We start from the raw sequence: 13,011 nt of genomic DNA, 5'->3' as shown, positions 1-13,011 counted from the left end.
ACGCTGATTAAGAATTTCCGTTTCCATGTTTTAGTTAATCATTTGTAAATCAAAGAGAGATATAACTAACTAAAATTAAATCGTAACGACACTACAACAAAATGTTCATTATACATGATTTTCACATTCTGCAACCATTGTATCATTTTACCGATTGTACTAAATTGTCCTATCAAGTAGTTAAGAAAATTATAACAAACTCCTCAACAAAAATCCTTCAAATATTCAAACACTCTACGATACGGTGTACAATTTGGAATGAAATGATTCAAATGAATCACATTGCCGCAAATCCCCTTGAGGTCCTAATTTGTACAATCATAATAATTTCTCATTCCTTTTCAAAAAGGGATAGGATTAATTTAGTTATGAATTTTCGCTTATACCGTGCCTTTTATTAGACAACAGACCGCCGGGTTGGGTCGGTTTCCTGCGCAAAACTTATCATCCAACCAACACCACACCATCATCATCGTCCTAGACTTACGGTTCAGCTATACGCCTCGCTATACGGTTCAGTAGAAAAGCCAAGTGGGCCAAATTTCACCACATTCAAGCACACACACTCAAACACCCACGAAACGTGTAGCTTCCATTTCGTTTGCGAAGAAGATTATTATTCCCCAGGAACGTGAACGATTTCATTACGAAACCCACGGTACGGTTCTTCCATTCTCTGTACCATTCTTCGAGTGCCGTCCGCCAGATCGACTCAATCTGTTTGCGCAATTTTGGCGAAATTATAATTAAGAATTCAATTTCTCGATGCCTTGTTCCGCCACGCCTGTTAATTGTGTTGCAACATTAATTGTAGTAACGTTTCCGGGGCATTTCTCAGGGTGGAAATTTCAATTTCCATCTACGGTAAAGGGACGGCAAGGCACGAAAGGAGCTTTCACGGGGTTGGGGCGATATGGATTTGCATAACGAAAAATTCGATCAACCATAGTACCGGGCTCCAGCAAGATATTACATTTCTTTCAACTTAATTTCGCATTATTTTCGTTCATGAAAAATGAATCTTCCTCATCCGGGGATTAGCCTGATGGTCGTAGGGACGACTCACGAGGATCCCGAGGCAAATGTTCGGTCGGGATATCGCCACTCAATAATCAAACAAGGGATTTTCGGGTGTGCGGATTCGTTTAGCCTTTGGCACGAATCATCAATAACAATTTGCAAGTGGATTTTGCCGTTTCTTTTTTCTTGCTTTCAGAGGTATTCTGAATGGGAAGTATTTTGTTTTTAGGGGTTTTTCCTAGTTTTTCTTTTCCCAGTATCTCCATCTATTTCCATTGCTGGAATTTGGTTGAAGTGGATTTTTGGATTTTCATCTCACATCGATGGGATGAGAACCCAAAAAGCAATCCCATCGACAAACGATAATAAATAGTGTCTAATTCAATCACCCATCAACGAGTCCCTTAACGAGCCGGTAATCCGGAGCGATGCGAAACGGGTAGTTTCCATGCCGGTTAGAAGGGATATCAAATGGAAAAGAATAGAAGGAAAAATCTGCAACTAAAAAGAGAAACCACCGAACAAAGGATCAAAGACCGCAATAATGCACTTGATCCAACTAATTCTTCAGGCAGGATTGCACATTTTGGTGCGCTGAGTTCACCCTATCCTTACGCCGTTTCGGACCGTTTCCTTTCGTCCTATCGTCCCATCCTTTTCTGTATGGCTGTGGTTGGTGTTCCTATGTTTTTGTGTTGAGTTGATCCTGTAATGCTACAGCATAAATTTAGTTTTGAAATAATCAGTACCATTGTAACTGCAACAGAATACAACTGTTATCATAAAATCGAAGAAAATTTTCAATCCCCCAATTCCCTAGACTTTGAAACAATCGTGTTTTATATAAAAAAGGTGAAATGACGAAAGAGATTTTTGATATTGTTTAAAATAAAATATAATTTGACTGTTGCATTTTATTTAAATGGTATAATTTTATAACTTGCTATCGGAAATTTCCTTTACATAACTTATCATATTTGTTTATTCATTGTATGTAATATTTAAAACAGTTTTTGTGTTCATCAAACAGAGCAGAAAGATATTTATTCTCAGTGAAATCGTCCGCTTATGGAAACATATTTTTTGCCCGAAACAACAGCACCAACCCAAAAGTCCATCAATGCAAATCGATACGGTTGACTAGCAGAACATAAACATCCAAAACCCATAATGTTGAAAACACCAGTAAAACGAGGGGAGACTTTTTTTAACGTACAAAGTACTTGTTAAATATTAGAGCACATGAAAAAAACTGTGACTCCTCGCGGTAGCCTAACATCATAACGAAAGGGTTCCGCTTGTGTCTTTCGAAAAGTGGGCTTACGGAAACACCAAGCTCCAATAGGTGTATAAACAGATTATGTGGATTTTCAACCCCTTTTTAGAAAAGTAGCGACCGATGGCGTGACCCACCCAAAATCCCTCCTAGTAGTAATATTCTCAACCTGTTCAGTTCATCAGTTAACCACGAACAATAGCAGCTTCGACATCGAAACCCATCAATGCTCAAGGCAAACCCGAGGGATGCAAGATCATGACATCACACATGTGCACTTTTCCCGTTGCAAACCCTTTTTTTCTCTGTGCGTGTGTCTACTACCCGTCGGCGATCTACACAGTGACCGCGAATATCCTCACACCGAAATATGCACCCTTCGAATGAGATCCGGTAATGGTAACCCCTCGAATGTCGTCGTCCAGAATCATCAAAACGATAATCCTATTGTATGGGCTGCAAGGATGGTGTTACGCACACTCGAAGTATTGTGTTTGCACTCTACACCGCTCGTACCGGGGTTTTGTAAGCGAATGTTCGCAACCACCCTACCGTGGCAGATTTGAAGTACTTCGAGCCAATTTGTCGATGGTGTCGACAGTTTCGGGCATTACCGGGCTTAATCGAAAATAATAACTATTATTACTTACAATCAGCAATCAAGAACCGGTGTTCTTCGATGCCCACCATCAAACATCCCATACCAGTCGTTGCGCGCTCGTTTGTCCCCTAACAGATGAACAGATGAATCCCACACCAAGAAGGCTAATGAAAATAATAATCGAGTAATACACAATAATTATCTGTTAAGCTGAGGCTATAGCATCTCGCACTGTGTGGACTCTATTCTTCGAGAGTGTTTCGGAATAAGAGATAGAAAAGCAACTTATATTTGTAGCACAGCGTAAGATGTTGCAGATGATAATTCAATTGTTCCGGATGAGTTGATTTTGGTATGGGGAACTTCGTAAAGGAAGCACAATTTGCCAATGTTTGTCACAGTTTGATGCTAACGAGATCATAATTTGGGTACTCGAGTTGAGTTTGGAGGTATGGCATGATGTCCTGCTAAGCATTAGTTTTAATATAGAAAGTTTAAGAATGCTAGTATATTTTAACAAAATAAAGAAAAGGTTTGAATACAATGAGTATAATTGTCTTGAAGATAGAAGTGCTGTCAGTTTCCATAGTACTTATCTTCGTATAAGCCGCATTATTCAATAAAACATGTAGCTGTCAAATAAAAACTTCATTGCCCTTCCTTTTCTCCAATTCCCGGCACAAAATGTCATTTATGTCAAATTGATGAACATTTTTCTTTCGATGGTTTTTTTAAGAAAGTCAATACGAAATTCACTTCACACGGGTTCTTTTTCGCAACAAGCGACCTGGTATGGTTCTTGAAATTGGATCCATCCTTGGGTGACACTGATACTCATGATAACCCGTCATAAATTGCGTAACCATTTTCACATCAAGAGGAGTTCGTGTGTGCGTGTGTTTAGCCTCCATTTTTATTGCCAACCACCTTTACAATCGTTTCAAAACGTAATAGAATTGGGATTGCGACAATACTTGGACACGTGTCGACTATATATACCCGTATACGAGGTGAAGCTGGTAGTAAAGCTATTGCCAAAGATTGTCCCAGTTTTTTTTGTTATGCTCCCGTGTTTCGAAACTAATTTCTGGTGTACAATTTGTAACTTGACACCGATGTAAGTGGAAATCCATTGGGAGTTCCGGAAGCATTCGTCTGTTGTTCGTTTTAAGCAAGGGATGAAAAGGGTGTTTTTATGTTGTAGGAGCAATTTTTATACTAAATTTTTATATTTTTCATGGAAACCACCAGCTTTTCAGAGTATAGAAATTATTGTATAACATGTGATACAAATGTAAATTTAAACCTAAATTTAATCAAATGTAACAAACAAATTTTTGATATTAATCGTATGACAAACGCGTACATGTGCTCGAACATGAAAATCTCAAGCCTTTTCTAAATAAACTCACTGAAACCATTCATTCCATCCCTCATTCAACTGGTTTCATCAATTATTTCCATCATTAGCAACATTCTGCAAAGTTGTTGAACCGTGAAAGTGGTACTCCTTCAGCGCTGGCGCTACATAGCTGATTAATTTAAGATTAGTAACCGAATAACACCGTACACACAGTCACATACACACGTCTCGAAGGTTGTCCCTTGTCCCAGGATGCCCTGCCACCTTACCGGCACATTCCGGGGGGTTGGCCCAGAAACAACGGAAACTCTGATTGATGTTTACCTTAAGCTTTAATTACTTCAACGCTTTTGTGCACGCGCGTTCGCACACTGTCACGACGGTGCTCTAAGCCTTGGAGGTCTATTAGGAAGCTTCAGCGTCTGATTCTATGCTGCCGCCATCATTGTTTCTTCAATTGTTGCTTAATTATATTTGCACAAAGTTTACTTCTCATCAGAGGCCGCCTATGGCACTGGAAGCATCGCCTCGACTACTCGTCAGAGGCACTGTCGCAAATCAGAAAATGAAGTGAACTTTCCGACGCACACTGGTAGGTATAAAACAATCCCTGCAGCGTTTGGGGTGGATCGGTGTGGAAGCTTTCATTTGAGTACTGGTCCTTGTGAGGAGTGATATTTTAAGTGCTTTGTGCTAGAGAATAGCCCGGAACCAAGATGAAGCCTTTTTTACTTGTTCCACGAGAAGGATATCACTGGAAGGATATCAAAAGACAAGAAAGGGACAAACGGAATCAACGGAAAAATAAACACACAAGGATTTTCCATCCACTAGGAACAAAGGGAAAAATGTCCAAATGCGCCCAAGAAGTAAAGAAAAAACATGGATAACTGTGCGACGTTTGGAAGAAAATTAAATAAACAGCAAAAGGGAAAACTCACTCATGGCAGCGTAAATGAATTGTAAATGAAAATGCTCTCGCCCGTAAAGGAAACGGTGCCTGAAGTGGACGGCTGCACGATTCCGTGCAAGAAGCAAAGGATTTCCATGTATTTTTCTCGTCCTTCAACAGCGACAAAGGTGTTAAGTTTTGTGTGGCCTATCAGATGTAAGGAGGCGCACCGAAGTAAAAAAAGGACTCGCTCACTTCGTTTGACCCTTTGGAATGATTAAAAATTGAAAAACCTTGCTGCGTTCAGTCCAGCACTCGCATGAATACCTTGATTGAGTAGTGAAGGGGTTGCATAAATTTGTGTATTATGTATGTATGAGACAAGAAGGGAAATTTGCATGTTTTATATTTAAGATGGCATTTGTGAGAATGTATTAAACATTCAGTGAGCAAAATTTAACAATGATCAATGAAAAACTAAAAACCCGTCTGATAACTCCATGCTATTATCAGGAACTTAAAAAAAATCGTATATTTAAAATTTTTAGTAAAGCCCAGTGTTTTAATCTTCATAGCCCATTGAGTGGTAGAAAAAAGGTACTTTTAGGTACTGTTTGAGTTTTATGACTGGATTTTATGACATGATTAATAATTGGTAACCACTGAAGAGGAAAATGTACTACTTGTATGGAATTAGTTTTAAATCAACTTTAATTGTATTATTATATATTATGAACGGCAAAGCAATTTGAGTGTTACTTGTCTTCATATACTTGAATTTAAAATTTTTATATTTAACTCACACACTTTATACTTCATACAATACTACTCGCGACAACATACAGCAAATGGCCCATTCTTGTACCCCCTGGTCCTGTTTGCAATTCGTTAATGCGGTAAAAGTGGAGTCTAGCTACAACACTGACCACAATCCGGTTCCACAATCCTGGAGAGCGCCATAATCGTGTTGACCTCATCACATATGTGCGAGAAGCTAAACTTTAATCTCACCACACGGACAACCGACATGGGTGGAAAAACAAGAGCGAAAGAAAAGAGAGAGATAGATCGGGAGGATAGAGTAAAAAGAAAACAGATCCAACCATTCCAGCGGGAACCTAATTTGGTTTAGGTTTCGCATGGAACCGTACCGTGTTGGGATGAAAGTAGTACCGCAACCCTGCCCAGTGTTGTTCGTTTGGGTCGATGTGGCGTAAGTACAAAATGGAGAAGAACCGCAGCTTCCGTAGAGAAGTTGGACCAACAGAACGACCACCGTGAACCAAACTAACCTAACCTTTGCAGCATCGACATCACATTATCGGATTAAAGGATTTACGAGGCAATATTAAATTTTACCAGAATAGTCCAGGGCCCAACATCCCTACGAGGAGGCCACCTGTCAGTGCTCGCCAGCTCGTGCCATCCGTATGCTACAGCTCGCAGCTACAGATTGTTTCTAGTGCTACCGGTAAATCCCACACAGAGGCTATAGCTCTCCATTCTGCTTGTAAATTTCAACGAGCTTCCCGTCCCAAAAGAGTCAAGTACGGACCTGTCATCAAAATCCGCACGAGAAGGAAAAAAAGGTGAAACACACAAAAAATACTCCCTGCTGGAGTACTGGAAGCATATTCACACATTCGCAGATCTATGCTTTTCCCGTGGACGTATGCAATTTTCATAACCATACCGACAGTGGCGAGACCTCTTTCGGGTTTAACGTATGTTTTCCCATCTCACTAACCAGCTGTTGGACTGCGAAGATCTTTTACCTCTCGACTGTTACATGGCTATCCCATGCAAGGTGGGATGAATGTCGACTACTTGCTACCGGAAATACTGTTGCAAACCCCCAACATCCGATGGTACCATACGTTTATGGTTCTTGTCTCCTTCTGCTCCGGGGACGCATTCCTTCCGAACAACCTGTCAACGGCTATGAACATGACGGTGAGACACACAAAGTGAATTACCGAGACGAAGATCTCCGTTCCGGTTTGCTAGTGCGAATGGTGCTAACGTATGCAACACTGCCCGCATTGCACAACATTCGTTCGTGCCTCGTCAGCTTCACCAGGATTTGGTCGCGACCCGAGCATCGGGAAGGTGGAAAAGCGAATGATGATAGTTTTTGTGAGGGAAATGCTGAGACAAGCTCTACTTAACCAAACAAGCTGCCACAAATTTGAGGTAATTTCATTCCTTTGGTGTGTTTTTTGTGTTATCGCAATAAATCTCACGAGGGAGAATATATAAAGAAACCTTTGTGAAACTAAACAGGATGTGAGGAGTGTGTTTCGTTTTCGGGCGCGTGTATATATGACGACGCAGAAACATGGGTCTTTGCGTCTTAGTAGCAAAAAAACTAGCAACCACGTATCAGAGACCTGGAGTAGGCTTTTACTTTAATTAGCTTTTAAACTTGAACACAGCAATTCATATATTCTATTTGGACCTGATGACATGAAATTCAAACGACTTTTTGTGCCATAAAGCGTTATGACTTATGATGAATTTACGTATGACTGATGGTTGTAAAACCGTATGTTTTGATTTGCAAATTGTCAACTGACAAGAGTATAGTATAGGAATGAATAATTTGAATGATATCCGTAACATGTTCACCCAAATTTGGGTGTTGCGGTATGGAAATCGCCTTGAACGATTATAACACGGCGTTGAAAATGGTTAAAGGAAGTAGAACCTCCGGTACAATAACATTTCACAGTAATTGGATGAAAAATCGTCCAACAAAGCAATCCAAGCAATACTGTAACATTAACCCTAAAGCGTTTAATAAATGTACGATTAGGCGAAGAAAGTTAAGGAAGAACTCATTAGCTTACCTGTACCCTTGCTTCGGTAAGATTGATCTTCATTGCAAGATCCTCTCTCGTGAACACATCAGGATAGTGGGTTTGAGCAAAAGCCGTTTCCAGTTCTTCTAGCTATTAAATGTACAAAAAAGATTGCTTTAGAATGTTTGTATTTCCTGTGTAAACAGTAATCGTTCTTTTTGTAGCACATACCTGCTGAAGTGTGAATGTGGTCCGATTGCGTCTTTGCTTGCGCCGTACGAAACTTTCATCATGGATGGCAGGATGGTATGAATAGCTGGTATCTGTGGAAGAAACATGATTCCAAATAACATTATATTAGCCACTATTAAACGAAAGCCTTTTGGAGAACTTTTTGATTTCTGGTAACGGTTAGTACAACTAACTGTCTAATGCTGGATCAAATTTTCTGAGCACGATAGCCATTTAGATTTTTCTGTATTCGCCCAGCATTATCTCGATTCCGATTGGATCGGATTTTAATCCCGCAAAAGCATCAACGTAAAGCAAGTTATATGAATTATAATTAATTTCATTATTTATTCATGCAAATAGGAAATTAATTTTTCACATTTTTTATCTTTCCATTACGATGTTCCATCTCGGAGGTGGAAGCCGAAATTCGCGGCCGCTCACGCGTTTGTTACCGTTTCATGAAGCACCCGAAACCGCAAACCCCGTGCCTCATTCGAACATCGGAAGTTTCGCTAGCGGCTCTGCGATTTTTTGTGCAACCCTTTCAGTACCAGTTTCGCGTTAAATCGTCCCGGACCGGACGCGAATCCGTGAGCAGAGATTGTGCGTCCGGTTGGTGTTTGCTCTTTTCCATTCTTTTTGGAAGCAAACGGGTAGAATGAACGAGTTTGTGTGCTAGTTCTTTTTTGCTGTTGTATTGTCGGAAAAGATTGATCCCGCTGACCGCGGTACTGTTGGAACATCCTGCGCGCATTAATGACGATTTTTCCCGTGATGAAAAATTAACATCAAATTACTGAAATCGTTCCGCCAGCAGGCTGTTTCCCTTGTGGATCGTTTAAATCAGGTACACCCGGCCGTTCATGGTGATCCAGATCTGTATTTTCCGATTAAGAGAACCTCGGTCAGTAAGGGACAGAAATGGAAGTCAATTTCCACTGCACCGTCCGTTACCGTACTTGAAGCGATAGGAATGGTTCAACGGAAAGGAAAATAACGACAAAAAATACTCATCACCAACACGAACAAGATAATTCGACTAGTTGGTTCGGGGGCGCGTGGCCGAAATTAACAGTCATCAGCGATGAAGCGTGCACAATTTATTTCCAGAACCATTCGCACCCAATTTGGGACTCGAAATCGATGGCAAATGGAGAAATTGAATTTTTGTCGTTAATAAGATGGACTGATGCAATTAAAACATTCGGTTGGATTAACATCTACGGAAGGGTTTGATGGATGGGAGTAACATACTCCACTGAACATACTCGCTGTTTGATGTATGAAAATGACGTTAAGGATATCAAATCATGCCATGTCAATATTTGTTATTGATCTTGCAGGATTTTGTACCATATTACGTACCATGAACCTTAAAAAATCCGTTGTTATAATTTCCTTTATCTATTCTTTTATTTATTTTACCTTCTCTCATTTAATGTAACTTGTGGAAAATGGATTGAAACTCGGTACGACATTGTTTGACATACCGCACATGGTAAACATACCAAAAATTCCTCTTTAAATTGCGATTGATGGTGTCGTTGGCGCCCCAATATTGCTGTGGTTAAATTGATTTCACAGAAATCAAAACAATGCACAGTTGTTTTGTGAAATCCAACCCCAAGCACGGTGAAGAGATCGCCATGTACAGACGCAACGCATTGATGCATAATGATTACGGGGCTGATGATGGTTTTTGACGATGATTACCGCTGTTTGATGAAACAAGCGCACTGTGGATAGTTAATAATTGCATTTTTACCATCCGATTGGCCCAATCGCCATCAATCGTCACAAACATAGCGACAAAGAAGTGTGCAGACATTCTGACTACGGTACAGTAAAATCCACCCGAACGGAAAAAACAGGGAGTGTAGTTTCTGTTTCTTTTTGCGTTAAAACAAATACCAGACCCACACCGGCTCCCGGCAGTCGAACCATCCGAGACCATCTGACAAAGTGCGGCATATAGGTGCGAACTTGTGGCGCACAAAGGTTCGAAACAATTGAATTACACTAACAATCTATCGAACCACAAAATTCGCTTCGATGCCAGCATTTCACGGAGGGGTTTCCAGCGACGAGCGGGATGAAAATTCACGTACGTGCTAAAGAAACCAAACCGATGATTTTACGAGTTCGATGAAAACGATTTACTTTCTTTCGCAAGGCATTTCATCGCGTTCGCGTGCCGAAGGAAGCATAACGATTTATGCATTCGAGTCGCGTACCGATGGCTTATGATTTGATCGGTAATTGCACATCGATCGTATCATTTGCGTTGGAATGTGTGATGATGCTGTGTGGTGGATTATATTTTTTGTTATATGAGCTTCATCTAGCTCCACTAAGATTATATGCAATTTATGCAGCGTAATAAATGGAGATTTTAAGGAAAAAATTAAAAGCTGATGTTTAAATGGAATACCTGGGGCTTTATTAAGATTTTTCGCGAGTAATACGATAACCTAAATAAGTAGAAAAACTAAATAACTGGTTGTGGGAAAGATTGTATTGATATAAATAATCCTTCAACATACCGAAAAGAAAACCTGCTTAAAATCGTATTATTTTCCTATCACAATTCTTTGACCTTATGTGCCAAAAAAGGTTAAATCAACGACCATCGATTGCAACAATTACCAACCAGCAAACGAAGGATGCACAATTACAATGAAATACCAAACATTACACACCCTTCGCCGTTGGATGTCTCTTCATCATTAACATCATCATCAACAAACTACCGCGAGGGCAATTAGAGTGACACTCATGTATTCCACCCCAAACGGAAGGTTTTGCGTTATGAATGTGTTGCACACTGAAGGGGAACCGTAGAAGGGCGCACGTCCTGCAGTCAAATCAGAGGTAGAAAAAAGCAAACTCCTCGTCCAAACCAAAAGCGAACAGATTGTCCTGTGGGGTGAAAGAAACTACCGCACAGCACAGCGACAAGGCTGCGGATTAAACGAGAGTTTAGAAGTGCTCAACCAAACTCATTCAGAAAACGCGACACGGTGGTAAACGTGCTGAAGAAAATACGATGCTTCAATTGCAGCGTGCTTCAACGCCCTTTGGTGCGACATAACCCGTGTCAAATGCGTTTTGTTTCCAGTTGATGTTTGTTAATCTTGTGGAAAATAAACACAAATGATTTGTGTTTGTAAGAAGACTTATTCAATGCGAACAATTGGTGCGGTTGATCGGTGCACGTTGAAGGTAAAACACCCTCTGTAACCGTTTGTTGTTTCAAGCCTGATGATATAAACAATTAACGAAGAAACATTTCTGAAGGTAAGAACATTGTTCACGCAATAATCGCAAAAAACCTGTAGCGAATAAAACACATCCGCTCGGTACAAAACGTTTTTTGTCAGATTAGTTTGTTGTATTTTTCGACCCCCATTGTTATAATCATCCTATGACAGCCAGCCACGGCTTGATAAATAATTGCAATTTGAAATTTTTTGTAACTTCTTAACGTGTTCAGCACCAACATCAGAATTGGCAATCATTTCTACAGTTTGAAGACCTATGGCTACGGTCGAAACTTGAAATAAAACAAGAAAATTCTTAGAGAAAGATGCTCAACCTCAGTGCTAAGCTATATTAGAACGCATTATGATAGTGTAACTATCACTTGAAATAAATGTAGCTCGCACACTTTTTTGCAACCGATCGAATCAAAAACAAAACTTTTAATCCAGTTGAAACATACCATCAGGATAAACGCTATCCGCAGGCCAGGTGAAATCAACACCACACAGGTAAGCTCATTTCCGTGGTTGGATGGCCGGAAATAATTTTAAAACAGTAATTTAGCCTCAGCTGTGGTTCAGTTTTAATTTCCTAACCGATCAAATCCTCTCCACAAAATGAGCGGGGTTGTTTTGAGCTGCAGCTTATTTTTACACTTTCGTAGGGCTTTTTTCATCTTTTTTGCCTCAAATTATTGCATGATGTTTTTTTTCATTCCAGATAACCATTGCACTTTTGCTCATGAATAATACAACGGGTGCCCTTTTGTCTAGGCCGGCAGTTGGCCGCAAATGAAAAACCATTAAAATGTATAAATTTCCATTTTTACCAACAATGAACGAATGGGACTAAAAAAAAGTCAGCAGTGCTCCTGGTGAACCGATAATCCAATCTGGTAAAAAATAAAAAATGCTGCAACAAAAAAGTTCCACGATAATTGATTGCACATCGATTCCGGATCGCTGACAGGTGAATGGATACGGAAGTGCAAAAACCACTCTATAACAAAATAGCGCAATCAAAAATAAATGTAACGAGTTTTTATCCGCACTCAATCCACAACTGATCGAAATTGACCGATAATCCGCAAGCCACAAATAAATTCCCCAGCACAACAACTCCACAACTCTCCATAATACCGCCTACAATATGGGGTTGGTTTGATGTTACTTCATCAATTGATTAATTTTAGTTATTTTAAATTAATCCATCCCAGCGCCGGTGCCGATCACCGTTACCCAGCTGCCTCGGCCGGTCGCTCATTGACACTCCGGTTGGGTAGAAGGTCATAAAAAAGCAACTTACCTTTTCAAAAATTCATAAAGAGACAAACTTTTCGGACGATCCAGCGGCAGTTATCTCATGCCTTTCCTGGTTGTACGAGTTTTCCCGTCAGAAAACCTTCTCCGATGGCTTTCTTTTCACCAACCAACCAGTCGGGGACGCGACACAAAAACCGACCAGCCTGGCAAAGTACGAATGGTTCATAATTGAATTACAACGACATGATTTTTGATCCCATTTTCCCATTTTCGGTCGGCCGTTCGCGAATTGAAGACCCGG

General features: G+C 40.3%; 1 protein-coding gene across 1 annotated transcript in view; it reads right to left on the bottom strand.

Annotated features, from left to right (window-relative positions):
- LOC128301249 (diencephalon/mesencephalon homeobox protein 1-like) overlaps positions 1-13,011 on the bottom strand; it is a 53,692-nt gene that overhangs the window by 24,876 nt on the left and 15,805 nt on the right. The window contains exons 3-4 of the mRNA XM_053037630.1: positions 8,185-8,276; positions 8,002-8,103 (exon numbers count right to left, since the gene is read on the bottom strand). Coding sequence (XP_052893590.1) covers positions 8,002-8,103; positions 8,185-8,276 — 194 coding nt within the window. The remainder of the gene's footprint in view (positions 1-8,001; positions 8,104-8,184; positions 8,277-13,011) is intronic.

Source organism: Anopheles moucheti, chromosome 3 (genome assembly GCF_943734755.1).
Source record: "Anopheles moucheti chromosome 3, idAnoMoucSN_F20_07, whole genome shotgun sequence".
Lineage (NCBI taxonomy): Eukaryota > Metazoa > Arthropoda > Insecta > Diptera > Culicidae > Anopheles > Anopheles moucheti.
Note: the sequence above shows the minus strand (reverse complement) of the source record. Positions and strands in the feature narration are given on the sequence as shown.